This window comes from Hydra viridissima, unplaced genomic scaffold (genome assembly GCF_058129835.1).
Source record: "Hydra viridissima isolate aposymbiotic clone 2 unplaced genomic scaffold, HvirCarnegie_v1 scaffold_11, whole genome shotgun sequence".
In the NCBI taxonomy this organism is placed as follows: Eukaryota; Metazoa; Cnidaria; class Hydrozoa; order Anthoathecata; family Hydridae; genus Hydra; species Hydra viridissima.
The window spans coordinates 15,058,138-15,085,000 of record NW_028324310.1 but is presented as its reverse complement, the minus strand read 5'-3'; the positions used below and the strand labels follow the sequence as shown (position 1 = coordinate 15,085,000).

Sequence of the window (26,863 nt, the reverse complement as noted above, 5' to 3'; positions counted from 1 at the left end):
TAGGAGTAATATAAAATGGGGGTTTGTATGTCACACTATGTTCTCATACATTTCCGTCTTTACATTTAAAAGTTAAAGAAGTGTAAAATATAAAGTTAAAATAAAAAGTTCAAAAGTTTTTTTTGTTAATAGATTCATATTGAGTTGTTCATTGAGAGCAAAACACATGGAGTGTTCTTTACATAACATGACAGAAACGTAAATTTATAGTATCTACCCCCTTTGCCGACAGAAGACATGCGCGGCTGGTGTGTGTTCAAATGTTTCTTTGAATGAGGATGAAATATGTAAACTTGAACATTTCGTGAACTTTTAATTTGTAAATATTATCAATAATTTTAGTATTCTGTGTAAAATTAAACAGACTGGTGTGTGTCTTTTGTATTAAACTGGGTTAAAAATAAAGAAGGCTTATGGATTGTTATGAAACGAATGCACGAGGAAAGAAAAGATATTTTCAGTGGCATTCGAGAAGGAGTTCTTACTAGTCCAGCAAGCATTCGTAACATTACAATAAACCAAAACATGGAGAAAGATAAACTTGAGAAACCCAACTATGGGCAGCACTCGTTTGGTAAAATTATTGTTATTTTATCTTTTGTAATCCATAGTTAACCATCTAAAACCTAACCTTAAGAAAAAAACGAAAGAAAGTAATCTTTAACAAATAAATACAATTAAATGAAATGTAAAATAAGTAAATAACTTTGAATGTTTTTTGAATATAAAACTTTGTTTTTTGGTTGCTTTCCTTTTTTTCTTTCGTTAAAAAAAGTCTAAATGTGATTTAAAAAATGGCAGAAGCAGTACTTTTAAATGGCACGGCTGCTCCGTTTTAAATCTTAATGTTTTAGTTCGCTAAGCGCGTGAATTTCGAAAAACTTTTCAATATTTTTCAATGTTTTTTTTAGATACTGGATTTAGAACAGTGGATTTGCTCAAGGTAATTAAGTAAATACTAAAACTATGTATTTGATATTCTAATTGAAATATATCACTAGAGTTTAGGAAGATATCTTTATCTTTATATATCTTTATCTAGTATTTTTTACTGATTACTATTAATGAATAGCAATAACATTAATGATTAACAATTTTTATATAACATACCATTTTATTATTTGCTTCATTGTGCATGCATAATTTTTGGTGTTTAGTCATCAAGTAAACCGAGAAGCATTGTGCCAGCTTCCCATGGTTCATCTCAAGTTCATGCTGTTCCACCATTAATTTCCAACTACATTAATAACTCTACTCATTTGTTAAATCCAACCCAAGTAAACCATAACACATTGGTAAAAGGATCTATAAATCCTAGACAGCATTCATTTCAAGCTCATGTTCCTGTTGGTATTGGAGCATCTGTGGCTTTACAAAGAACAGCTAGCACACAAAGATCAGCATTACCTTCTCTAAAGCCCACAAAGCTGTCTACTCAGGTATTTCTTCAAAGCCTGAGTAAATTATTTTGATTTAATAAGTATATACTAGTATGATTGTGAGAAAATTATCATTTGGTATGTTAAGTTTGAATTGTTTTATATAAAATTTTTTAAATTTATGCACCGCTCAAAATAAAGTATAGAAAATGTTATTTGTACTTTAAGATTCAGCTTCCGATTGGAAATCATGTTCCTGGCCTGCCAACTGTTTTAACTCCTACAGTAGTTAGCAGAACTGCTTCTCCAAATATAGCTACTCATGGCCAATCAAGTGATCATCGCAATGACAGTCGAGCAGCCTTAATCTCTGATCCTCATCATCACGGGCTTAGAGGAAACACACAAGCTACATCACAACATTCTGCAACAATACAAGTTATTGCATCAGGTACAGCTTCACTTCCACATATACCAGCATCATTTTTGGCTAAAGGTGTTAATTTAGGGACCTCTTCTGGAATGCTAAAAATAAATGCAACTAGTCAATCCAATCCAATCTCTTCTACTACAGCTCCTGGTTCAACTTTCAAGCTGGGATTAGGTATAAATTTAAATAAGTATAAGCTAATGTTCTTGTTCTTACAATCCATACTTTTTTAGCATAATTGTGTAAAGGCTGTTACTGTTAATTTTATTGTAAAAATATTTATCTGTAATGCTTTTACTTTCTTTTTAGGTAAAACATATTCAGGTTCATCAAGCATTATTATTCCAGCCACAACATCTCGTTCAGATCATCTAGTAAATATTTAGATTGTTATGGTTGTATTTGAAAATTTACTTTGTGGTTGTTTTATATAACTAAAATTGGTTATGTAAAATAAAGTTTTTAATTTTTTTTTCTTCTGTATTTCATTAAGAATACTTATCACAGTGATAATCATTTCTTATCACATTCTTAATGATTTAAAATTTTTTTTAGGATATTCGTCAAAACATTGTTCCTGCTCCATATACCCGTTTTCCCACTGCTTTGCACCCTGCTACAACAATTATACCTGCAAATTCTGTTACAAATAGTGAATCAAGGTAATTTATTAAGATTTGATTTGATTATTTATGAGAATTTTTTTTTTCTTTTAAATAATTTTTAAATATCTAGTTTTAAATAAAATCTTCAGCATTATCTTTTTAATTTAGATCTGTTCACCAAGTAGGTTATCATCCAATTAATACAGCTTATGTTTTACATGACATGGGTAAGTTCTGCTGTTTAGAAATACTGAATTATACAGTTCGTTTCTTGGAATTACATTTGGTTCTTGTATAGTTAAATAGTGTCTTAAACATGAGTTTTTGTTTTGGATTTAAACTTTAAACTTTTAAACGTAATTAAAAAAAAAACATACACTTTTTTAAAAAAAAATGTTCCTTCTGTCTCCTAAAGTAAAAAGTATTTTAGTAAATGATTCTTTTGATCATCTTTTAGGTCTTCAGAGTTTTTCACATCAACTTGTACGTCCACCTTCTAGCTCTGTGTCAATGTTTGCTATTGATTCCCCAATTCGGAATTTACCTGCTATTCCACTTGTTACTCTTCCTGCACCCAAAGGTAATTTCTAATGTTCCATTACTTAGTTTTAAAAAAAAAGAACAGCTATGACAGAGAGTTTTAAAGGATAGAAATACAATAGTTTTAGTTTTTTAGAACTTAAGAATAGATATTTGTATCAAAATTAACTTATCTTTTAGGTAAATTCATTGTACTTTCTTATTTAAATAATGTAGTAAGTTTCATCATCATCACACTTAGATAACTCTGCCATATCTTCTCATGCCAACGAACCTGTTCGCAGTGAAGGTCTGACGATCCATGGAAGTTTAAGTATTCATAATTTATACCCCAATTTACAATCTGCAAGTTTTCAGCCAATCTTTTCCACAACATCGCTCTTAAATACAAATGAAGCTGCTGTTCGACCAAGCATTTTAAGGAAGCGTCCTGGAGAAAGCAGCATTTTGTAAGTTACTTTAATTTATATATATATATAGATTTGTTTGTCATAAACTTTGAGTTATGTATGTAGATTTTGTTTATTTTTCTTAAATTTTTGTTAAGTTGTTGAAAAACAAAAGACAAATGAAAACTTTTACATTCCTTTTCATCTATTTATTATTTTATGAAAGAAGATTAATTATTTTAGATACTCAGCACAGCCTACAGATAAGGAACGCAATTCTAGTCCTGTAAAAAAAGATCTAATTCAAAGTTCAATACCTCCTGCAAAGATAAAAAGTCCACCACTGTTAATAAGGTAATTCATACTAAAGTACTAAATAATATTATTGATAAGGTAATTAATATCAAAGTACTAAATAGTATTGTTAATAAGGTAATTAATATTATTATAATAAAATTTGTGTCAACCTCTATAAGAGATTGAGTTAATTCAAATTTTCTAACATAGCAGTCTTTTTTTTTAAATTTTAAATATTTCTTTTTTCATTTGATTTTAGTCATGAAAAATCAACAGCCTATCTGCCACCTAGTCATTCAATTGTTAATATTACTTCTGATAGTAAAAGCGTAGCTGTAACATTGGCAGTAATTACCACTACTGTTACAGCTATATCTAATTCCTCAAAAACAAAAATTTTGATAAACTCAGTTGCAAGTAATAGTTCTATTGAAGCTTCTCCAAAAAAGAAACCACGTAAACAACTAATGTAGGAAAAAAAATTTTTTTTTCTCTGTTTCTTTTGTTGAAAATGAGTTTGTAAAAAATTTTGATTTTGTTTTTATTTTGATTATCTGTTAGCATTACAACAGAAGATAAGTATGCATCAAAGCCTCTTATTAACTCAAATATGACAGATGATGATGAAGAGTTTTTAAAATCTAACGAGACAATGAAAGATCTAACCCCTCCTAAAATAAGTGTTGAATTGACATACTCTGTTAGTAATATGAACAGTCATAAAAATCTTTTTACACTTGCAAACTCATCTTCTACAGAAATGAAAATAAAAAGTGAACCTGTTGACCCTCACTATACAGTTAATGGTATTGTTTCAAGTGTCTCTAACTCAATTACATCAAGTAAGTACATTTTCAAATGAAGTGAATATATTTGCTTTCATATGTGTAATAAATTTTGTGTTCACTTTTTCTTAAATTCAATTTAATACTATTATTTATTCTTTATTTTATGTTGCTTGTTTCAGATGATTCAGTAAAGCATTTAATATATCGACGCAAACCACAAGTCAGCATCATAGGTGATTACAAAATTAACACAAAAGCTGCTCATAACCATTTCTTTCGTGCTTCTGATATGAAAGTAAAAGGTTGTTCTTTTTTTCTTTCCTTTGAGTATTTCAGATTTTAGTAAGGAATTGAAGTTTCTAGTTTAACTTTGAAATTAAGCATAATTACATAGCATAGTTACATAGCATAGTTACATAGCATAGTTAGCATAATCTGCTTAAATTAGATTGACTTTAAAATTTTTTAGAAGAAAAACCGTCATCTGCACAAGATAGACTCATAACGAAAGGTGCTTTGGAAGCAGCTTCTGGTTGGAAGTTGCATTATTTAACCACTCAAATTGATGACTTGGTATAATATTTTTAGTTCTTGCTCAAATTTTCAAACAGAATATAAAAATCATGTAAATTTAATCTTATTAATTACTGATGAGTATTGTTTTGCTGTTATTATTTTATTATGGTTATTTTTTATGTTGTTTAAAAATCTTCGGGACTCTTATTTGCAGATATCTATTGAGGATGAAATTAGCGCTGAATTTTCCATGTGGAAAGATAAAATACGAACTCCGTGTGGCTCGCCGACAAGCATTCACTCAACATCACTTTCGGGCGAAGATGCCCAGCTTAGACTTATTCACGAACTTATTCAAGGAAATATACAGCGGTGTAAATATAGCATGGAACAATTAATTGAAACAAAACAAAATATGTTTAAGGTATAGATTATATTGGAGTGGCATTCAAAGTTTGTAATCTTGTGTGTTTTTTTTAAGATTTTTTTTTTTTTTTTAAAGATTTTTTTTTTTTTTTTAGGCATTAGTACATAAAAATAAAGCAATTGAAATATTGAAGAAATACAAACCAAAAGCTCGGATAAAGAAGAAAACCTCTTAGTAAATATCTAACAACTCTGTTGTAAATATATTTTCATAAACTAATTCCTAGTAAACGGATATTTTCAAGCAGAAAGCATCTCTTTTTTGGGCCTGCTTTCATAAGATTAAAAAAAAAAAAATGAGTTGTATGTGTGTACATTAATTTGTATATTTATAACTTACGCAAGACTTAGATTTTTAACTTGAGGCCATTTTTAAAAAACAATTAAGTTACAAAGCATTAGAGAAATTGCAGTTTCAATTCTGATGTTTTCTGTTTCTGTTCAAAATTAAAAAACAGTTTTGTTTTTTTGGTTCTTTTTTCGTTGATTCCTCATCAGAAAAGAAAACTGGCGAATGCTGAATGCTCCTTTACAGAAACTTTGTTCGGTTTTAAAAGTTTGCTATTCAATCTTAACTTCTAGACGATGCTAAAGTAATCTGAACAGTTTCTCTTAACAATTGTAACAAGATTGTTTAACAAGCTGTCTTAAAGTTAGGCGAGTGTGAGTTGGTACGCCGAAATAATGCTGGGATTCAGTGAAGCGAAAATGCCGTTTGAAATGATCGTGTTCTATGTTAACACTATCGATTTGTCGCGCGTAATTCATAACTAGCTGTCGGTTAAAAAGATAAGACCTAGATAAAAAAAGAGGGCTATGATAATTTTATTTCAATTAAATTCAGTTACATTGGAAAGACATTTTCTAATTATAGACTAATAAATTGCTTATCGACGTCAGACAATTCAGTGAATAGTACTTATGCATCGGCGTTAGAATTTTTGGTTGTTTGCGACTGAAGTACGAACTTTTATATCAGTCATTTGAAATAAATCGAACTTAAGATAATTTATATCATTCATACAAAGTAAGAAGATTCCAGAAAAAAAAAACTGCAATATGCCGCATAACCTCATCTCACTTTGTTTTAACTATTTCAAGAAACTGCGCTTGTTCAAGCTATTTAATTCCTCATGTAAACAAAGCTATAGATATTTAAAGACATAAGTCATACCAATACATTAATGCATAATGCGCATACATTTAAACACTCGCATTTGTCGAAATTTACTTATAATGGCATGGGGTTTACAATACGTACACTGGTAAATTTTTAAATAGTTTTTGTTTTGGCGTAAAAATGAATAAAGGTGAATACACATAACGTATAAGTAACTCCGGTTTTACAAGTTTATCTAGAGTTTGTCATCATAGAAATAGCCGTTACTTATTAAAGCTTATTTGTGCTTTTTCCACAATGCTAATAATTTAAAAAAACATGAAGTAATTAAAACTAAAACCAAAAATATGGTTTGTTAAACAAAATAAAGTAAAATGATTATTATTGTTATGCACACTAATACAGGTTAAATTGAAACATTTTTGACTTATCAATAACTAGTGTTACCACCCTCTTGATGTTATAACAGCCTGACAGCGCCGTGGCATACTCTCAATTAGAGATCTAATCGTTTCTTGAGAGATATCTTTCCACACTCGGATAAGAATTTGTTACAGCTCGTCTAGGCTGTTTGGTGGTGGATTTTGGCTTCTTGTCCTATTATATTCCAAAGATCTCTATTGGGCTCATATCTGGACTGCTGGCTGGCCACTCCAAAACTTGAATGTTAACATTATTTAAGTATTCAGTAACAATATGTGCCTTATGTGGTCTAGCATTATCCTGCATAAGAAGGAATCCATCTCGAATGTACGGTGCAAAAGATACCTCAAAAGTTTCTAAAATATCTGCTATGTATCGTTGAGAAGTCAGACGTCCACCATCAACAATAAAAAGCTCTGTGCGAGCTGTTAAAATGTTCCGCCCCATAACATCAATAAGCCGCCTCCATACAAACGAGTTTTTCAAATGTTACAATAAAATATCTTTCATTTGGTCTTCTGTACACTCTTGGGCAGCAATCAAAACTGACAAAGCAAAACCTTGACTCATCTGTAAATAAGACCTGTCCCCAATCAAGTATTTCCCAATTCATATGCCTCCTGTTTCTTCGGTGGTCTACAGACAATCTGGGACCAGTAGCTGCTCCCCGAAGTCGTTAATTTACAGCAAGAAGTCTTCTTCTTATGGTATCTTGACTAACTGCAGTTCCATGACCTCAGCATGTTGTGTTTGGAGACTTCGTGCAGTAGTAAACCGTTCTCTCAGTGTTCGAAACATTAAAAATTAGTCCTCCACGGCATTGGTAGCTCGTGGTCTGTCTTAGCCAAGTCGTCTAGCGTGATCATTGGTCTCTACAAACCTTTGTAGAACCTTACCGACTGTTGTATGAGACACTCCAAATCTTCTAACAAGTTAGCAATTTGTTAATCCTTCATTGGGCAAAGTAAAAATTGCAACACATTCATCACGACTTAAATTTCGTCTAGAATGCTGCATTGCGAACAGATGTGTTGCTCAAATGACAGTTATCTTTTCTATTGTTAAAACAATGTAAAACCAATACATACTTTTCTTTTAAAAGTGAGGTTTATTTACAGCAATACATGCTACTTATGAAAAGCTGCTATATTTTGAAATTAAATAACGGAAACGGAATAAAACCTACAACAGGCGTACCAATAAACATTATTAAAATCTTTGTAATTGATAAATCCGGGAAATACATAATTTTTTTCAAAATAAGTCGGAATTTATAAGTAGTGCGTTAATATTGCGGTTAAATGTGTGTGTGTGTGTGTATATATATATATATATATATATATATATATATATATATATATATATATAAATATATATATATATATATATATATATATATATATATATATATATATATATATATATATATATATATATATACCTCCCATAAATAAATAAATGCCACTAACACCTGTCCAAACATATTCACATAATTCATTAATACTTTAACAACCACACAGGTTACTTAAGTTGGACATTATTAGTAAGTAACAATTATTTTTACCTTTGAATAATTTAGATCAATACTATCCTTAATTGTCACTCTATAGTTAAGTAACAATATTTCTTCCCTCTAACAATTGTTATATACCTTGGGTTACAATAATGTAAATTAATCCAATATCTTTTTTAAAAAAACTAAAAGAAGGTTTAATGTCTAGGAAAAAAAAAGTAACCTTTACCCCAAATTAATTTGGTATGAATTAAAATGTAATAGAAAATTAAACATGTTTCAATGTTGTTTACGGGGAAAACGTTTTATACAGACTTTACCTATTCTGGCTTTAAACAAAAGATGAATTTAAGCAAGAATATGTCTTTGTCATCAACTTTTTCTACGTGGATCTTTTAAATGCCATATATATACAACGGTTTCAAAAAAAAAACTGATCTTTTTATCTGTTTTCAAGTCAAATTTGTTTTGAGATTTAGCATCAGAGTTTTTTTATAAAGAAACACAGAAATATATTTTAAAATGTCACCAAAAACAACAAAAAAAAAAAAAACTACGAGAAATTGAAAAATCAGCACCAAGAGCATCACAGTACTTAAAATAACCAACGTGCTGTTTTCGAAGCTTTACATTTCTTTTGCATCGATTTGATAAGATTGTTGTAAATTTCGGTTGGAACTCCTATTGGTATCTGGTTCTTGTTTTAGGTATTCCAAACCCAAACAAAGTTGATTAAATTCAAATGTAAATATCAAACTGGACAGTGAATTAAAAACATATATACTTTTTCATTTTCTTTCTTTCAAGCTTTTATCGTGCGAGCTATGTAGGTAGAACGATCAGGCAGCATTAGGGGGAGATCGAAAAAAGTAAATTTTCTATGATCTTTTTGGGAATAATGGGAATGGGAAAAATAAACCCGAGAATAATGTCCTTTGTTCTGGCAAGGGGCGTGAAATTTCAAAATAAATAAACATTTTTTTTTTTTTTTTAATTTTTATGTCGTACTGCAATATTTAATATTTAACGTAATATTTCGTAATGTAAGTACTTTGCTATAGTGTGCAAAATTTACGCCTATATATGGTTAATTACTGTGTAAAATGTGGCGCCCCACGGACAGTATGTTCTGTTCTGGTAAGGAACCTGGAATTACTCAAAAATTGAAATAAGTGCAGCTGTAAACTTCTAATATTTTAAATCTTTTGAGGCAACAAATTTTTGAGTTATACACGAGTATATACGGTATATTAATGTTATAAAGTTATAGTTTAAAAACTAATTTGTATTTTCTATGACCCGTGCATAAGTCGAAGTGGCTATTTTGACTTGAAGATTTGACATAAATTTCTCGACATATACGCGAGCATATACAGTGTTAACAACTACTTTAGCAGCAGATTTTCTAAATTATCATTATTATTAACCATAATTATTTACCACTATTAAATGATTATTAACTATCTTTTTTTTTTTTAACAGGTTGTGAACTGAGCTAGCTTTCAAAATTTTGAAAGCGAGGAGCATTAGATTACCCAAGCCAAAGATTTTGGGTATCTCTTCAAGCCACGATTACATTGCTTTTAGCTTTCTGCACGACGTAGACCTAGTCACTGAAATGGGTACATCTTTATTGATTGGTATTGAATGGTATTGAATCATTCTTGAGCTTAAAAGTAAGAGTTCGGACATTGGTAATGATCATTTAACAGGTCTTTACTTCGACGGCCGACGTGACAAAAAATTGTTAACAGAATAGGAGGATAATAAATACTTCCAAAGAACAATTGTACTGGAATACTATTACTTGGTGAATAAACCAGGATCTAGTTACGTTGGTCATCTTACAACAGCTTCAAGAATAAGTCTGGCTATATCCAGGTCTTGCTAAGCGCAATCCAGTTCCCCTAAACATGTCCCGCTGATTGACAACAGTCAACAGGGATTAAGACTGTATGTTTCCACCATGCAACCATCAGTCAATTTGGGTACCATAGCAGACTTTGTTATCAGGATGTATATGCCATTTTGGTTCAATTAGGGATGAAGCTCGACATCTTTACCATTTCATTCAGCCATCCATTCAATATCTGAGAGCATTCGATGACTAAATGAAAGCATCAATATTTTTCCTAAGTAAAATGTATATAATTGTATATAACTGTAAGAAACACGTTTTTCACGGTTTTCAACGAAGGATTTGTTGATTTCACGAAACTTAATCTTATTTTTGACTCTTAATTGATATAAAATATTGTTATCAGTTACTTAGTTAACGTTTTGATGCTCATTAAAGCACCCATAATGATCTTATCCATCAAAGGATTAACATTAAAAGTCTATGCTAATTGCAATAATATAGTTCGAGATTTTGATGAAAGATTAATTCCAGACATAAGATGGCTCAGCAGCTGTTGAGATCATTAATTGTTTCAACTAATATCACACAAAAGCCTCGTCTGAACCTGTTGCCAAAAAGAAGAGTGAAAGATCAGCTAATATTCAATTACATGTCTTTAATAACTTTAGTGAAATTTTGAATATTTTGAGAAACTAAATTAGAATTTCTTTTATTTATTAAAATGGAATTAAAAAAAAAATTTAACTTAATATTTCTGAAATTTATAGCAAATTTTTCTTCATAATTTTTTAACGGTAATTTCTGAGAACGGAAATTAAGATCGACTTTAGATTATAAAGTTCGCAAATATATGCATGCTCAATCAAAATGGCGACTGCGGGTTTTGTAAACAAGACTCTGCAACTTACATTTAAAACTATTTTCCCAAGTATTACTAGTTATAGACATATCTGCACTACTGATGCATTATCAAAAAAAAGACGAAGTTTTTCTAAATGGAAAAACAGTTTTCCATCTACAGTTTACGCAGAAGGTTATGTTGTTTTCTTTGACTTCGATCTATATAACCATAATACATTTCTTTATAGTTTTAACTAATATAAATAAAAAACAGCATGTCTTGTTTTAAAAAAAAAGAACGAAATTATTTTGCTACACCCATTATGAAAGCAGTTATGTCAAATGATTTTAATAGTGTGCGTGACATTTTAGCAACAGACAGAAGTTCTGTGAATTATTGTCATGTAAGTTCAGGCGATACTCCTTTAATTGTAGCTGCCAGATATCAAAGATGTGAAATTCTTAAAGAACTGGTGAACTCTGGAGCTGGAATAGAATATTTTAATTTTGATGGAAAGCGTTCCTTACATGAAGCAGCTTACAATGGTTGTGTACTCTGTGTGAGATTTCTATTAAATCATGGTGCTCAAGTTGATTCATTGAAACGAGCTGATTGGACTCCATTAATGATGGCTTGTGCAAAAGGTCATCTGGATGTTGTAAAATTGTTAACCAATTTTGGTGCTAATATACACAGAAAAAACAAGGATGGATGGACTTGTTTTCATATTGCTTGCAGAGAAGGTTTTGTAAATATTATGGAATATTTGTTTTGTATTGATAATACAACATGCAGAACAGTAAGCAATAATGGGCGGACTCCTCTTCACACATCATCTATGCATGGGAAAATTGAAGCAGTAAAGTTTTTGTTAGCAAAAGGGGTTAGTTCTGATGCAAAAGATTCTTGTGGGAGTACTCCCTTGATGGATGCATTTCGATTTGGTTTTGTAGCTGTTGCAGAACTTTTGATAAATACAAGTTTGGTTTTATTGGATCAAGTTGACAATCTTGGAAGATATTGTCTTCATATTGCAGCACAAAGTGGACATATTGTCTCACTAAAATACCTTATAGAGAATTTATGTGTTGATATCAATCTTAGAGCACAAATTTCAGGATACACAGTTCTTCATTTGATTGCTAAAGAAGGTCATGTAGAAATGCTCAACTTTCTTACACAAAAGAATAGTTTTCAAAATCAATTGAATAAACCAGATACCAACTTGAGGACACCTTTGCACCTTGCAGTTGGATCAAACAAAGTTAATTTTGTAAAAGCTTTAATTGAGTTAAAATGTGATCAATCTTTAAAGGATAAATTCGGCAAATTAGCTGTTAACTATGCTCTAAGTCAGGAAATGAAAGATATTTTTGATACACATTGAATAAACTCCTACATAATACGCAAATATATACTTATATCTCGTGGTTTAAGTAGTAGAATTGTAGCTTTTTAAATATGTTTCTCACCAGAAAATAAAATATCCAATAAAATAATGTTGTTTATGACTTTTAATAGATAGGCAAGAGAATGGGCACAACAACTGTGAAAGGTCATTTGAAAATTAATTGTAAAGTAAAAAAAAATCCCAAAAAGAGTTATTAAAGTCAGTTGAATGGCTTTTAATAATCTGGCAGGTTGTTAGAATAAAAGAATTAATGAAATGTTAAAGAAAACTAAATTTTGTTGCAATGGCAATTACAACAAAATTAAATTTTAACTACAGATATTCAATTTTTTTTTTTTTTTTTCTTTTTTAGTTGATTTAGAGGAGCGATGTTTCGACAAAATACTTGGCACAATGACCAAAAACAAACTACACAGAAGAAGAATGTTTAAGATGCTTCTTGATAGGCTAATCACTCATGAAAGGGTTGTGGTTACATATGTTAGAGGAAAAGGGTTAGCTAGACTTACTGAGTTGGTATGATTTTCTTGTTTTGTGCTGTGTAAATTATTTATCCAAATATCCAGATTTGTATAACTTTGCTTCTGTCGTTTTTTTCTCAAAATTTAAGGCTTAATTTCAAAAGTTGATAGTACATTTATGATTCAAAGTATTGTCTATCGCTGGCTACTACTTTTACCCATCTATCCAGCAGGAAAAAAATCCTGTGTTGCAAGAATTTGTCTTTCTTTGAGGCGATTCACGAATCAATCCAATTATTCACTTCATCATAAGAACCAATATGCTGGTTAGACCAGACCATGTGCCATTGATCTGAAAAGGTGGTAATCTGATGGAGCCATGTCAGGAGAGTATGGCGGGTGTGGTAGAACTTCCCATTTCAGTGTTTCCAAGTAATTTTTCCCAGGTCGCACCACCTGGGGGCAAATATTGTGGAGATGACAGTTTGACAACTTTACTTCACTCTTCATTGAGTAAAGTTGTCAACTCATCATCTTGACACTTCTTCCACCACCAATGCCGGTCTTTGATGTTGAAATCACCGTTTTTGAAGCGTTGAAACCATTCATGATATGTTCTTTTACTTATAGCTGCCTCACCATACATATCTGAGAGCATTCAAAGAGCCTCAGCTGCAGGTTTCTTTGAATTGATTGCGTAAAATAAAACTTCCTGCAAATGCCGAGAATTTGGCTCATAAACTGATATTTTAAAGTGATTAAAAATATATGAAGTGAGTATGTTTGGAACTGGTGCTTTCAACAGAAATATAAAGTTGCTAAATGACACTTTAGACCCAATAGTTCTATTCACCACGTATCTCTAACGTCATCCATGATATATATTTACTAGATATCTAACTTGCGCTTCTGCAGTGAAGCAAATTTTTGCCAGCCTGAAATGACGCGATTATAATTAAAACCAAAGCAAAAATGAAGTATTGTCAGTTTAAATAAAATGGCTACCGGCATTAAAAGCTTCAAAAACTTGCTTCACTTTTTCTTACGGAATTTTTGTGAAGTTAGACATTTAGTTAATATATATCATTGAACGCCATCTATCGAAAAACAGCGGAAGCAAAAATAAACACCTAATAAAATCAGAATTATTTTCCATGTTTAAAAAAGAGGTTGTATTAAAAATTGTATAACTTTGAATATTTTACACTTTGACATTATTTTATGATATTTGTAGATATTGTTATTTGTACTGAAGTTTTATATTGTTGTTGTTATCAGTTGATTGATTCTGCAAAGAATGGTGACGAACCAGCAGTCTATTCACTGATGCATGTAAGTTTTTTTATTGGCTGACATGTTTTAAGTATTGCACAAATGTATTGTGTAATACTTAAACAGGTACTTATTTGTAAAGTTTTGTCTTAAGGTGGTAGTATGGTCAAAAATATCAAAATTTTTCATTTTTTGAAAATAACTTTTCTTGGAACTTTCATTCATGCTGAAAATGATAGAATTATTTATTTTCCAATATGATTTGTATAAAGCCTTCTATTTTTCATTTTAAAAAAAGTACTATGAAGTATTGCTCCTTAGCAATGGCATAGCAACAAGGTAAACATCATCTATTGATTCTTATTGAACTGCCTTAAGCAAGTATTTTCTATTGAAAGTTTTTAGAAAATACTAAGTAATATTTGGCTTCTTTTTTGCCTTAAAAATTACAAAACCAGCATTTATATATGCTGATATCACTTTATTTTTGTCATGTTTGTAAAGTGACTTAAAAGCAAATGGTATCTGTTTCAGTTATTGATGTTGAATATAGAGTATAATCATTTATTATTGTTTTTTAAATTATTTAATTTAGATTAAAATAGATATGTTATTTCTAATTGTTCAATTTGAAAACTGATGTTTTGAGGAGAAGAAAAATTGGTGCCTCCAGAGTGTTTAAAAAAAGAAAAAGCACTTCTAGAAAATCAAGTTTACCAATTTTTTCCCAAAATGAAGATACTTTTGTGAGTAAAGTATTGCCATAAATTGAGAGGAATGCTTTAAACATTTAACCTAACTTTACAACACCAACCAGCAATCTTATTGCCAATAATGAAGCTAGTCCACAGCCTCAATGTAATAATGAGTCTAGCTATGTTTTAGTTGATCTTGATAATATTGTACAAATTCTTACCTTAGTTGGAACATGACTTGACTATGAGAGCAAGTCTATCAACATGAATATAGATCATAAAAATAAAAATGGTTTAAGTTCTTTGTTGCTGTTGAGTTGCATTGAGTGTTTATTGAGTACAAAGTTCTATATCAGTAAAAAAGTTTCAAGTAAAATTTCTGAAAAATTTTTTGATATAAATTTACATTCAGTAATTGCAATGCCTGAAATTGGAAAAGGACAAGGCATTAGAAAAGGACAAGGCATTAGAAAAGCTATATGGTTTTTTAAACTTACCACCTCCACTTCAAAAGCCATATTTAATGATGTTTAAAATAAAATATAGCTGTCATACAAATATATTGCAACACAATCGATGATCAATGCAGCTCCTGAGTTTAAAGTAAGAGATGATATTGGAATTTCAGATATTACTGTTTCTTGTGATAAATGGCAGAAACGAGGACATAACTCTTTAAATGGTATAGTAACTGTTATTGTAGTCGATACAAGAAATTTCAATGAAGGATTAGCTGGTATGCTAAATGTTTATTTAGAGCTTGGTATTAATCCTGGTAAAAACTGTAGTACACTTTGCAATCAAAGAGGTCAAAAAATTATAAATATAGCATAAAAATCTACTGATGAAGTAAAGCAATGTCGGAAACAAATTAGGACAATACGAAAAAGTTATAGTTATAGAAAAAAGTTATAGAAAAAGTTATAGTAAAAGTTATAGTGATCAAGATGAAGAAAGAGAAGGAATGATTCTTAAAGTTTTTAGAGTTTTATTTTATTTCAATCTCCCAGTTGATATAGCTATTTAATTTAAAAAGTTGAATTTGGTAATCAAAGTTTTGCTTTTAAAAATACTTTTTTTTAATTCAAAATTTTTCTATTTTTTTTAACAAGGATATCAACTTCTATAAGGAACTTAAAAAATTAAATAAAACTCATGAAAAACTTAGTTTGCTACTGCTAATACATTGGGGATTGATTAAAAATCTTTAGAAATAAAATGAGAGCTTATTTGATATTTTAATTTGTTTTTTTAATGTTAATTGTATTAAATTGCTGATTTCTCAGAATGGGATTTTTTAGCACGGTGCGATAAATAACTTGAGAACTACTTGTTATGATGCTTTAAAATTTTGTACAGTTATAATAACATATATGATGAACTCACTGAAGCAGTATATTTTTTTAACATTACTTTTTTGCAGAGTTATGGGCTCCAAAAGGGGGCTGTTTTGGGGTAAATTTTGACCCATTAGTTGTATATGCTGTATCTCCTTGGTTCTTTAAGCTAACTTTATAATTTTGCTTCCATGAGTTCTTTGATATATTATAAGTAAACAGTAAAAGTTTGAATTTTGTAGCATCTACCATTGTCTCAATATTTATCGCAGCGCTTTTTGACTTTTTTAGGTCTTGGGACCCAAAAAATGGGTCCAAATGTGAAATTTTGATTTTTTTTTTTTTTTTAAATGTGTTATGCAGTTTTTTAATATTATCTGAAAAAATCAATATTTTTTGGTTGAAATAAACGATTTTAGAATTTTGACCATACTACCACCTTAAACATGCCATGCTTAAAGTTGTAGGTGACAAAACGTTAATTTTGTCACCTACAACTTTGAGCATTCCGACAATAGCATGCTCATCCTAAAGTATTGAAATATTTTTAATAATGAAATATTTTTTTGATTTTTGTTTCATAAAGAAATATTTTTTTTTAGAGAAAAGAACTTGTTCCACGGGTATTTAACGATTTGTTGCCCCGTTTTGAGAATCTTCAGAGTGGATACACCCGAATGTTTCATTTACAATCCGAAGCCGTTCCACGTATCCGATCTGGGCGTTTGCTGCATCATGAAAAAGGGAATGCTGTTGTTGAGCTCGTTGGAAATGACCTTCCTCCTCTACTCCCTTCAGAAGAAGAACTTCAGAAATTAACATTTGATTACATGATGAAGAAAAAAGAAGCAATAGATAACTTAAGGAGAGGAACTTCTCTCTAAAGAAATTTTATATTTTTTGTCTTGAAACAAAGCGTTGGGAAATTCTAAAAGGAAGTTAAAGTTCTTTCTGGGACTCAAAGTTAATCCAAAAATATTTGGATTTATTAATTCTCTTTTCTTTTTTTTTCCTTTGAAAAAGATATGAATTTTGTACTCAACCACCTTTAGTATCTTTTAAACGAAAACAACTGGAGAAAATTAACTTTTAAAATAACTTTTAAATTATTGCTCCTACCTGATTCTCCAATAACGTTTAATCTATTTTAAAAATATGAAGAAAAAGATATTTTTTCTGGTTTTTAAATTATTAAATTCTAATTATTAAAGTAAAAATGTTAGCCAAATCATGAAAATCCATGTTTTTTGCCATTTTAAAAATTTTGTAAATTTTCATTCGTTAGTTATAAGAAACGTCCAGTCACGGTTGCCAAAGATCTAAACAAGATACTTCCTGTCATCTAAGCAATTATAAATTATCAACTTTTTCCTCGTTACTTAAAATTTATAATTATTAATCATAAATACTACAAAAATATTAACTAAAAACTCTTAAAATTAATTTTAAGAATTAAAAATTTTAAAACATTGCTTTTTGTTCAGTACAATTTTTGATTTCATCTTATGATTTCATCGGGGGCTGATGAAAGTGGCCAGGGACCAGTTTTCTGATTTTATTTTCTGACTTTTTATTTCGAGAATATAGTGAATTAAAAGTTTTGAAATCATGAGTTTAAAATACTGATGGTTTATTTATTTATTTTTAATTTAAAATTTTAATAAATTTTACATGAAAAGAATATTCAACAATAAAACAGCTATTGCATCAAACACCAATTATACAATTATATAGTTCACATAGATTATTTACACAATTATATGACAGCTAAGAGTCTGCGTCTCGGAATCGTTTTCTCGAAATGAAACGGGACAAGCATAATGACACAAGAAATGTCCCGGAAAAAATTGACAAATAAACTGTCCCGGAATAAAGTTATAAATCGGGACAATAAATTTTCTTTCGGAATTTTAAAATTGTGTCCCGGATATCATAATCTCGTCTCGAATAAAAAAATAACGAGACGCAGATGCTTAATGACAGCCAATCAGTGACATTCCTCATTTTATTTATGCAATAGGAGCATCATGCGAAACTAAAACTATTTTTTTAATTTTTTTATTGATATATACTGGTATATTATTATTTTAACATTATAGCTAGAAGGATATCGAAATTTGATATCTAAAGCTTTAAGACATTTTTGAATATATTTGTGGCCTATTTGTAAGTAGAAACATCTATCTTTTACCTCGCATGAGATATACAATTGAATTATATATGTAATCAAATGACTGTGTCAGTTATCTTTACGTTTAACTATTCAGCAACATTTTTGTTTCGATCGGCCCAAAAAATATACTGGACTATCGGCCCACTGGAACAAGTCCCGATGTCCTTATGGCCCAATCCGCCCCTGGATTACATTCTAATGATTCGTGAAATAGGAATGGATAAATTTAAATTTTTAAATGAAGAAAATTTAAATTAAAAGATTACGACCTTTTTTATTTCACTTCAGAAAAATGAACCAAAGTAAAAATGGAGATACGATGTATTCATAGAAAAAAAAAATATGAATGTCTTCAAGGCAGCTGTATAAAAGATAAAACTTCTAAAGCTTGGCCTGGAAACCCGATAAAGATTAGGGGATCCTGGGAGATGGAAGAAAAAATGAAAAAATAAAAGAACCAAGTTCAATTCTTAGCTCTTCAAGAATTGTAAATGCAACCGGTGAAAAAATTCACTGTTTCTGATTTCACAAATGTTCGTACAGCTTTTGTTACTCGACGTACATATTTATTCCACCTTGGACGGTCTTGAAGTAAAAAAAAGTTTGATTTTTACACTAAAAATAGTATGAACTTTTCTTAAATTTTAACTTTCGATTTCATTCTCTCTTCAAAGTAGGTTAGACCACACTGTTAGTGTTCGATCGAAAGCGAAATTCTAAATTAAAACCGAAATTGAAGTTTAGGCAAAAAAAAAAGAAAAGGATGTGTTCTAAAAATGTGATTTTCCTTTTTACTGTTTTGAAACGTTCATTTTTAAATTAATTTCAATTCACGTGATCAATAAAATGATGACAAAATAAAATTATAAAATGAATAAATGAAATGATTTTTAGGAGAAGCTGATTTTCGCTATAAAACAAGTTTTTTTTTCAATTTTTTTTTGGTAAAAGCAGTTGAAAACAATCTTTTCCTCAGTTGATTTTAGTGGAGAGGGTTTGAAATTTGTTTTCAAATTTCAAACCCTCTCCACTAAAAATCAACCCAGAGTTATTTTTTGCAGAACTTGAGATAGTCACAAGATATTTGACAATCCAAGTTATCAATCAACATAACTTTGGTCTGAAATTCGAAATTAGCTTTGCCGTTGCTGGATATTGGAATATAATGTGTGTCATAATGTTATGTGCTCGTAAGATTGAATCTTTGGAAACCAGTTAGGGTTGATTGAGAGATGATATTAAAATTTCTAGTTGCGTCAAGATGAACTTTTTGTTGCGCGATGGGAACGAAAAAAACGTTTTAATCTCGAATCGAAATTTGATTTTAACCTCACACAGATGTTGAACTTTGATTGGCCTTTTAAGAAAAATAATGATGTTTGTTCTCCATTTTGTATAGAAATGGAATCGTTACCGTTTAGTAAGCCGAAGTTTTTCTTTTAAACTAATATTATATTCTTCGAAACGTCCAAAGCAGCGTTTAAATAGTTAAAATGAGCGCTAGGGTGTCCAAAAGTTTTATGAAGGCTCCAAAGTTGTTCCTATTATAAAGCCTATGCAATAGTTGACAATCAATTTTTACATTTTAAAAATAAACTCTAGTTCTAGATGTAAAATTTGACTTAAGCTAGATTTGACAATGCGTGGCCTTTTTTAAAACCATAACTTCGTTTTAAGCTGAAACTTTAGTTTGTTGAGATGCTTAAGCTTGTTGAGATGCTTCTTTTTTATGTATTTAGGAGGAACTTTTCTTAGAAAGATTATTTGCGGTTGATCTTCATCTCTAACTAAACTTATAAAATCTTGAATCAGTGTAATGTTGCGCTCAGCTCCATCGTTTACCAAATGTTTCTAAGTAACTTTGTGTAATGATCTGAAAGACTGATCTTTGTGTAATTATCTGAAAAGCTGATCTTTGAAAGCTAAACTTTGATCCCTCGCCAAACTTCTAATATATGGCTTAGTGATGTTAAAATCTTGAAAAAAATTTACATTTAAAAAATATTTTGTTTATTGACTAGTTTTATGTCTTTTTTATACTATATTGTGTTTTCAGAAACGAACCAACTCAACCAACCATGTGCGCCATCTTAAACTTTAAATTATTACTTATGCTTTTTTTTCAACCAACGAAAAAAAGATTTTTATGTCGTTATTATTATGGAAAAAGTGATAGAATTATTAAACATCACCATTTGTTTGAAGTTATCAATCTGGATGTGTAAATAAAGGGTGCTTCATGTAAAATCAAGACGACATGTTTTCATTACAGTTATATATTTCTGTGCTCTTTTCAGCTTTTTACAATTTATATAGGTTTTCCGAATTCTTTGTGGCGTAAACTCTTACGCAATAGTCGCGACATAAGTACAATGAATTTATACAATAAATTATTACAATGAATTGTTACAATGAATTATTACAACACTTCAAAAGATGAAACGTATTCTTTTCTGAAATCTTTAGAACTTTATTTCGTTTTCATTGAGTTTTTTTGAGTCCCCCCCCTTCTTCCTCCTCACATAGTTTTGAAAAACGTGGTGCAATTTTAAAAAAATATTTCTTTTTTTAAAATCTTTGAGCTGTTAAATAACCTCGGCGTAAAGTTTTATGTAGCGTTTAGTTTTAAAACTTAAAACGCAGAATATTTTTACATTATGTGCGCATGCTGTTCAGAGAAATTATGAATAATAAATTGTTCTACAACCGTTTAGAGCTAAAGAATGATTATTGTTAACATAAGAAATTATTTTAAATTAAAATGAATTTATTTGGAGCATTTATCAAATACACCGTAACATTCAATATTTACATATAGCACTAGTAATGATCACAAGAGCTAAAGATTTTGATTTTTGGTCCTTAAAGATCTGTATAAGTTATGAAAAATGTAATCAGCATCAACATTTTTTTAAAAAGGTTATATTTTTGGACATCAGTACCGTTTTAGTCTCCAAAGATTTCGCTGAAAGTAACAAAACTTCTGGTTTTATGTACGTAGGCATAACGTACATTGACGTAATCAGTGTTCCCACTGACGTGTCGGTGACTCTCTGACACAGTTTTTTTTAATTTATTAGATCACCTTTTGAGAATAAACTTGATTTAATATTTTATCTTACCAACTTTTACACCGTAAAATTTGAATTCAATAATTCTAAATCATCATTTTTCAAATTATTTTCAGGTTTAAGTATAGGTCGCCTATTTGCCTGGGTCCGCAGTTTAGCCACTGGTAAAACTGGTACCACAGTACTATATAAACTGAGATACCGGAAGAAAAATCTTTTTTAAAGCTACTTAACCCAAAGAGTTGACTGGAATTTTATAAGCACTCTTCAATAAGTGGAAAAATCCTGTAAAGACTTCTAAAAAAAAAAAAATTACGAAAGTTTTTTTTATGAATTCTTTGAAATACAGTTACTCTAATCCTGCAGTAACTCGTATCCAGTCCACTTGTTTAGGAAGGAACTCTTGAAAGTTCTTTTTTAAAGCAATACCCCAATTTAGATTAGATTTTGATATCGAAGAAAACTTCTTACAGAAGAAAATATTGTCCACTGTTGTTCAATGCGCAATAAAGCTTAAAAATTACTTACCTTACGAAGCAAACAAGTTATTTCAATTATATATAGGTTGTAAAACTCCAGATAAAATTCAAAGAAAAGATCCGAAGTGTTTTTTTTTTTTTCAATTTTAGTGCATTCACCATTTTAATTTAAAACAAGTTTAATTTATTTGGGAGCAACGCAGTCGCATTTTTTCACTTATTAAACAGTAGTGATTATTTTTTATTACTAAATTGATCCCTGATTGTTTTCCTAGAAATTTTATTAACAAAAAGAAAACTGATTTTAATTTTAATTCTTCAGCTCACCGAATAACTCCTAAACTTTTCTTACCAATGGCGTCACTTTATTTTTAAGCAGATTTTTAATGTTTGTCAAAAAATACGAAACAATTAAATGGTTTATTAAGTCTTGAAAAACTTTAAAAAGATCAAAAACCGAACATTTAAATAGCGAAATAAATGCAAGACAGTTTATTACATCAAAAACGTTCGTCTATAACTAGTTCTCCGATTGATTCTTCGTCAGAAAAACTGCCAGAGAGACTGACTTTATCCGACAACGATGCATCATCGTTAGAGCTTGACGAAATGAATCCAATATTCGCACCACATCCAATAACGCTAGACGACCCAGCAAACCCAGAATTTTGCGTAACTTGCACGGAGCTGTCTTCGGCAATATCGCAAGTCTCGTTTTTTTTCTCACTATCAACGTGGTCATTAAAGCGCTTGCTAAGAATCTTTGCTTTTAAACTTTCTCTTATTTTGGTTCTATCTTGAGGCGACGATAGTGTATCATGGATCGTCATATTTCGCAAGTATCTCTTTTTACCAGTTTCTTTTTCTTGCTTGGATACATTATTTTTCTCTTTCATGTTTAAGACTGAACGATTATTCGAGAGATTTTCTGTATTTGGCAGATGACAAAGCCGATACGGTTCCTGTCGTTTACTGTTAAGTTTCGGCGTATTTGAAAAATTTGAAAAATTGGAAAGGCCATATGGTTTCTCAAAAGTTTCAATCGTTTGTTTGAAATCTGCCACTTGCCGATCGAAAGAAAAGTAAAACGAGTTTAATTTGGTGTTAACATTTTTGATTTCCTGTCGATGCCACTCCAGCATTTCCATAACAAAATGGTAGGTTCTCATATAATATCTTATTTGGTCTGCAGTTAAGTTTTGTCTGTAATTGGAGAAATTAAACCAAAAATTGGAAGTATCGTTGAAGATCTCGTCATATTTCTCAATCAATTTCTCTCGGTAAAGTAGCAACGAAGGAAATCGATCGGATATGTTACATTTATTAGGATCTAAGTGAGTGGCTCGAATATTGTTGTAGCTCAGGTGATCTTCGGAAATGTACTGGTTACCAGATTGTCCGAACTGCACTTGTTTGCTAGACTCCTGTATCATTGATTCTTTGTATGCAGCTGTCGGATCCGTAGTTAGATGGAATTGATTGCACTCATACAAAACATCGGCGTACTGAATTGCTTCATGAACAGAGGAGATACTGACAATACGCGGTATGAAAGGTCTATCTGAATAGTTGCTATAAGGTTGGGGTCGATTTCCGAAACGATTTAAAGATCTTTGTTGATTATTTAACGGACGCATCTCTTCAATTTCACGTGCGGCTCCTAAAGGTTAATAACAAAAATGTCTGATAGCGTTGCAAAAATGCTTCAAACATTTTTTTTTCCCTTCTAACCCAAGACTCCTACATAAATTTCTTTGTTGATGCCCAAAAAATTACCAAACGAGTTTTATGTTTGTTAACATCGGCTAATAATTGCGTGTGCTAGCTGACTTGGCGCGAGTAATACTTAACAACTGATAATTAAAGTTTTAAAGCTAATTTGGCGCGAGTAATACTTAAAAACTTAGAATTAAAGTTTTAAAGCTAATTTGGCGAAAACTAACATTTCAATTACATGAACACAAATGCTTTCATGATACATTCGAGACTTAAATACAAAACATTGACGTGTACTCGAACTAGAAACTATAATCGTTAAAGATATAACTTAAAATGAATCCGGTTATTTAAAAAAAGCGAATTCAATTTGTTTTATACTTTCCCAAATGTGGTTAGTCTAATCGAGAATGTTACTATTATTCATGCCGCAGTACAACCCGCAGATTATTGAAAGTCTATAGTTATACACGCAGATCACTAAAAAATAAAACTAAATACAAAAGTAAAACGTAAGAAAATTATTTTTTTGAAGAATCTACAAACCTCGCTCTTTCGTTGTACAGAAACTCTTTCAAGTTTGTAAAGCGGCGGACATTAATAACCTCTATTCACTCAATGCGTTTAAATACCAGCTGGTTGCAAAAGCTTCAAGTTTGGTGTTCTATTATCAATTTTAAGAGAGCAATTCGGTACCTGCTAATTGAGTAACTGAAATGCTTTTAAATTCTTAATTTTTATTTATAGATTAAATCATGTGAGGACTTATTGGCTGAAAACGACTGACGCAATAGCTGGTGGAAAATCGGAACTTCGCGTATAAATTTTAAACCAAACTCTAAATATCCTTTGTAAAATGAAAGTGTTTTTCATTACATAAGTTTAAAATTAACACGCAGCTAAAGTCGTCGTAGTTAAAATATGTAAATATAAATTAAGTTATGCGTAAACTACGCTAAATTATGCGAGAGTATAAAATTTAAAAATTAGGAAGGTGCGTTTGAAGATCTTTTTCACCAAAAAGAATTTAAAGATTCTAATTTTAATGAACAGCTGTTGCTGTTGTCTCAAATAATTACCAGTAGAAATTTTGTTAATGATTTTAATTTTAGTTATTTATATATTTAGGGTTTTTTTATTTTTTTATTAATTAGTTTTAGGTATTTCATTCCGAATGATCAACGTTAATCTTTACATAATATGTAAAAACATAAAATAAAAAGCTTGACATAAGAAATACAAAATTAAAAAAAGTTATTGCTTTAAACCTTAACAGGTCAATTAGCGTTTTGGGCGGGAAAATAAGAAAACAGAAAAATCCGTTTTGTCTCGACGCGGTATTTAGTGAATCTGCTCGTTGTTTCGGATATCTATTGTGTCTCAAAAAAATAGCAGACGAAACCTTTTATTCCACTTTGCCCAGGGAAAAATGTCGTATATGAATCTTAAAGAAGTTCTATGAGACTCTTAAAAAGTCTCAAGAGACTTTTGAGACTTTTTAAGAGTCTCATAGAACTTCTTTAAGATTTTTGGAAATGAAGGGATTTTTTTAAAACAAGATTGGACTTTTTGGATTTGATGAATTCCTCTAAATTTCATAAGTATATTTAAGAACTAATATGGTCTGCCTTTCGGTTTTATTTTTAGGGATTCTAAGATCTTTGAAGAAGCTTATTCATTTCTCTTAAATGTGTTCGGGATCCCATAAGCTCATCTTTGATCTTTGAGATATTACATTTAGTGCATTTATTATTTATGCTTCTAATGATATTTGATCTTTGAGTGATTATTTATTTAAATCATAAATCTTTAATGAATTTATAGGTTCTAATAAACCTATATTTCGACATGTTTTCGATGGCTTCTTGTGAAAATTTTCAACAATTTTCTAATCCATCGGACACACGATGCAGAATAAAAATCTTAAAAACATTAGACAAAAAAACAAAAAAAAACTACGTTTCTGAGTGACGTCAAAGTGTAAAGCCATAAAAAGTTTAATTTGATAAAAAATAAGGGGAAGGGACGCCGCAACAATCACGTATAATACGCTATTTTGCCTAAAGTATTCGCTTCTCATTGCAATTGTTTTTTTGTTTTATTTTTTTAGCACAACTTGCAAAAGATTGTTAAAAATAAATACGAAAAGAGCACGAAACTAATTTTCTTGCAGCTCTAAGCGAAGTAGAAACTCAGTAGAATACAAAGAAATAAAAAATACAAATAGATACCAGTGGTGGGTTATCCCTATATTAATGCATCTTGGAGTTGAACAATCCTGGTGGTATATCGTTCTAACGGTTAATCGGTGGATGTAAGACAGGTGCAAGATCAGTGGAAATTAACCACCTCGACTAAAATTAGATTTTTAACAGAGTTCTATCGGTACAATATTTATTCAAACTGTAAAAAAAAAAAAAAAAAAAAAAAAAAAAATTTTTTTGCGCAACCTTACTTGTTTTTTACTTGTTTCACACTGAAAGCTTAAAAACAAAAAATGCTGAAATTTTTGCTTAGAATGAGGGGGAAAAAATGGCCATGTTGTGCTTATCTTTGATTTCATTATTGCTAATCGATTTTAGAGACATAAAAGTTTTTCCGGCTCTAATTAAAAACCATCAAAGACCCAAATGCACCAGCGTGGATAAATTATGCAAATTCACCAGCGTGGATAAATTATGCAGAATGCGAGTAGTTTTTGAATTGCAACGGTTCTACAAAAATTCCAGCAAGAAAGTTTAAAATGAATTTTATTTTACTTAAGATTACTTAATTTAAGATAAATATAATCTAAATCAAAATAATTTTTTTTTGATTAAGATTACTTAATTCATTTACTTATGTAAAGTAAAATTCCAATCCAACAATAAAACTTAATTAAAAAAAAAAGAAAAATTTTCCTCGCAGCAGCAACAATAACGAGTCAAACGTTTATTAAACTGCAAATTATTCAAGGTGATTGTCTCTCATGAGATTTAAAATTAAATTATTTCTTATTATATTAATTTTTGTTGCGCAGGTAGTAATCCGACGATTGGACATTTCTTTTAATTAATTTTCGAATTCGAAAAGCACCAGTAATTAACGAATTGACAGTTTCCATAAAGATTTATATTGGTG

The 26,863-nt window shown here is 30.2% G+C and overlaps 4 protein-coding genes across 4 annotated transcripts; 3 read left to right on the top strand and 1 right to left on the bottom strand.

The window, feature by feature from the left end:
* The first annotated feature begins 218 nt into the window (after nt 1-218).
* On the top strand, nt 219-5,621 carry LOC145191355 (uncharacterized). Its single transcript, XM_090067603.1, has 16 exons — nt 219-574; nt 912-943; nt 1,158-1,439; nt 1,608-1,983; nt 2,119-2,183; nt 2,365-2,471; nt 2,583-2,641; nt 2,872-2,994; nt 3,196-3,403; nt 3,587-3,697; nt 3,900-4,109; nt 4,202-4,482; nt 4,608-4,730; nt 4,898-5,001; nt 5,159-5,368; nt 5,466-5,621. The coding sequence occupies exons 1-16, from the start codon at nt 424-426 to the stop codon at nt 5,544-5,546; spliced, it is 2,523 nt and encodes an 840-aa protein (XP_089923729.1). The 5' UTR covers nt 219-423; the 3' UTR covers nt 5,547-5,621.
* Nucleotides 5,622-11,114: 5,493 nt separating this feature from the next.
* LOC145191431 (uncharacterized) lies at nt 11,115-17,238 on the top strand. The gene is made up of 4 exons (XM_090067180.1): nt 11,115-11,320; nt 12,892-13,055; nt 14,279-14,332; nt 16,907-17,238. Exons 1-4 carry the CDS (start codon nt 11,155-11,157, stop codon nt 17,186-17,188), a joined length of 666 nt encoding a protein of 221 aa, XP_089923306.1. The 5' UTR covers nt 11,115-11,154; the 3' UTR covers nt 17,189-17,238.
* Nucleotides 11,327-12,695, top strand: LOC145191430 (ankyrin repeat domain-containing protein 16-like). The gene has a single exon (XM_080068531.2). The coding sequence runs from the start codon at nt 11,403-11,405 to the stop codon at nt 12,513-12,515; it is 1,113 nt and encodes a 370-aa protein (XP_079924657.2). The 5' UTR covers nt 11,327-11,402; the 3' UTR covers nt 12,516-12,695.
* A 5,200-nt stretch (nt 17,239-22,438) lies between the features above and the next one.
* LOC145191557 (uncharacterized) lies at nt 22,439-24,442 on the bottom strand. Its single transcript, XM_080068676.2, has 2 exons — nt 24,290-24,442; nt 22,439-23,687 (listed from the first exon to the last, which is right to left on the bottom strand). Exon 2 carries the CDS (start codon nt 23,662-23,664, stop codon nt 22,528-22,530), a length of 1,137 nt encoding a protein of 378 aa, XP_079924802.2. The 5' UTR covers nt 23,665-23,687; nt 24,290-24,442; the 3' UTR covers nt 22,439-22,527.
* Nucleotides 24,443-26,863: the final 2,421 nt, after the last annotated feature.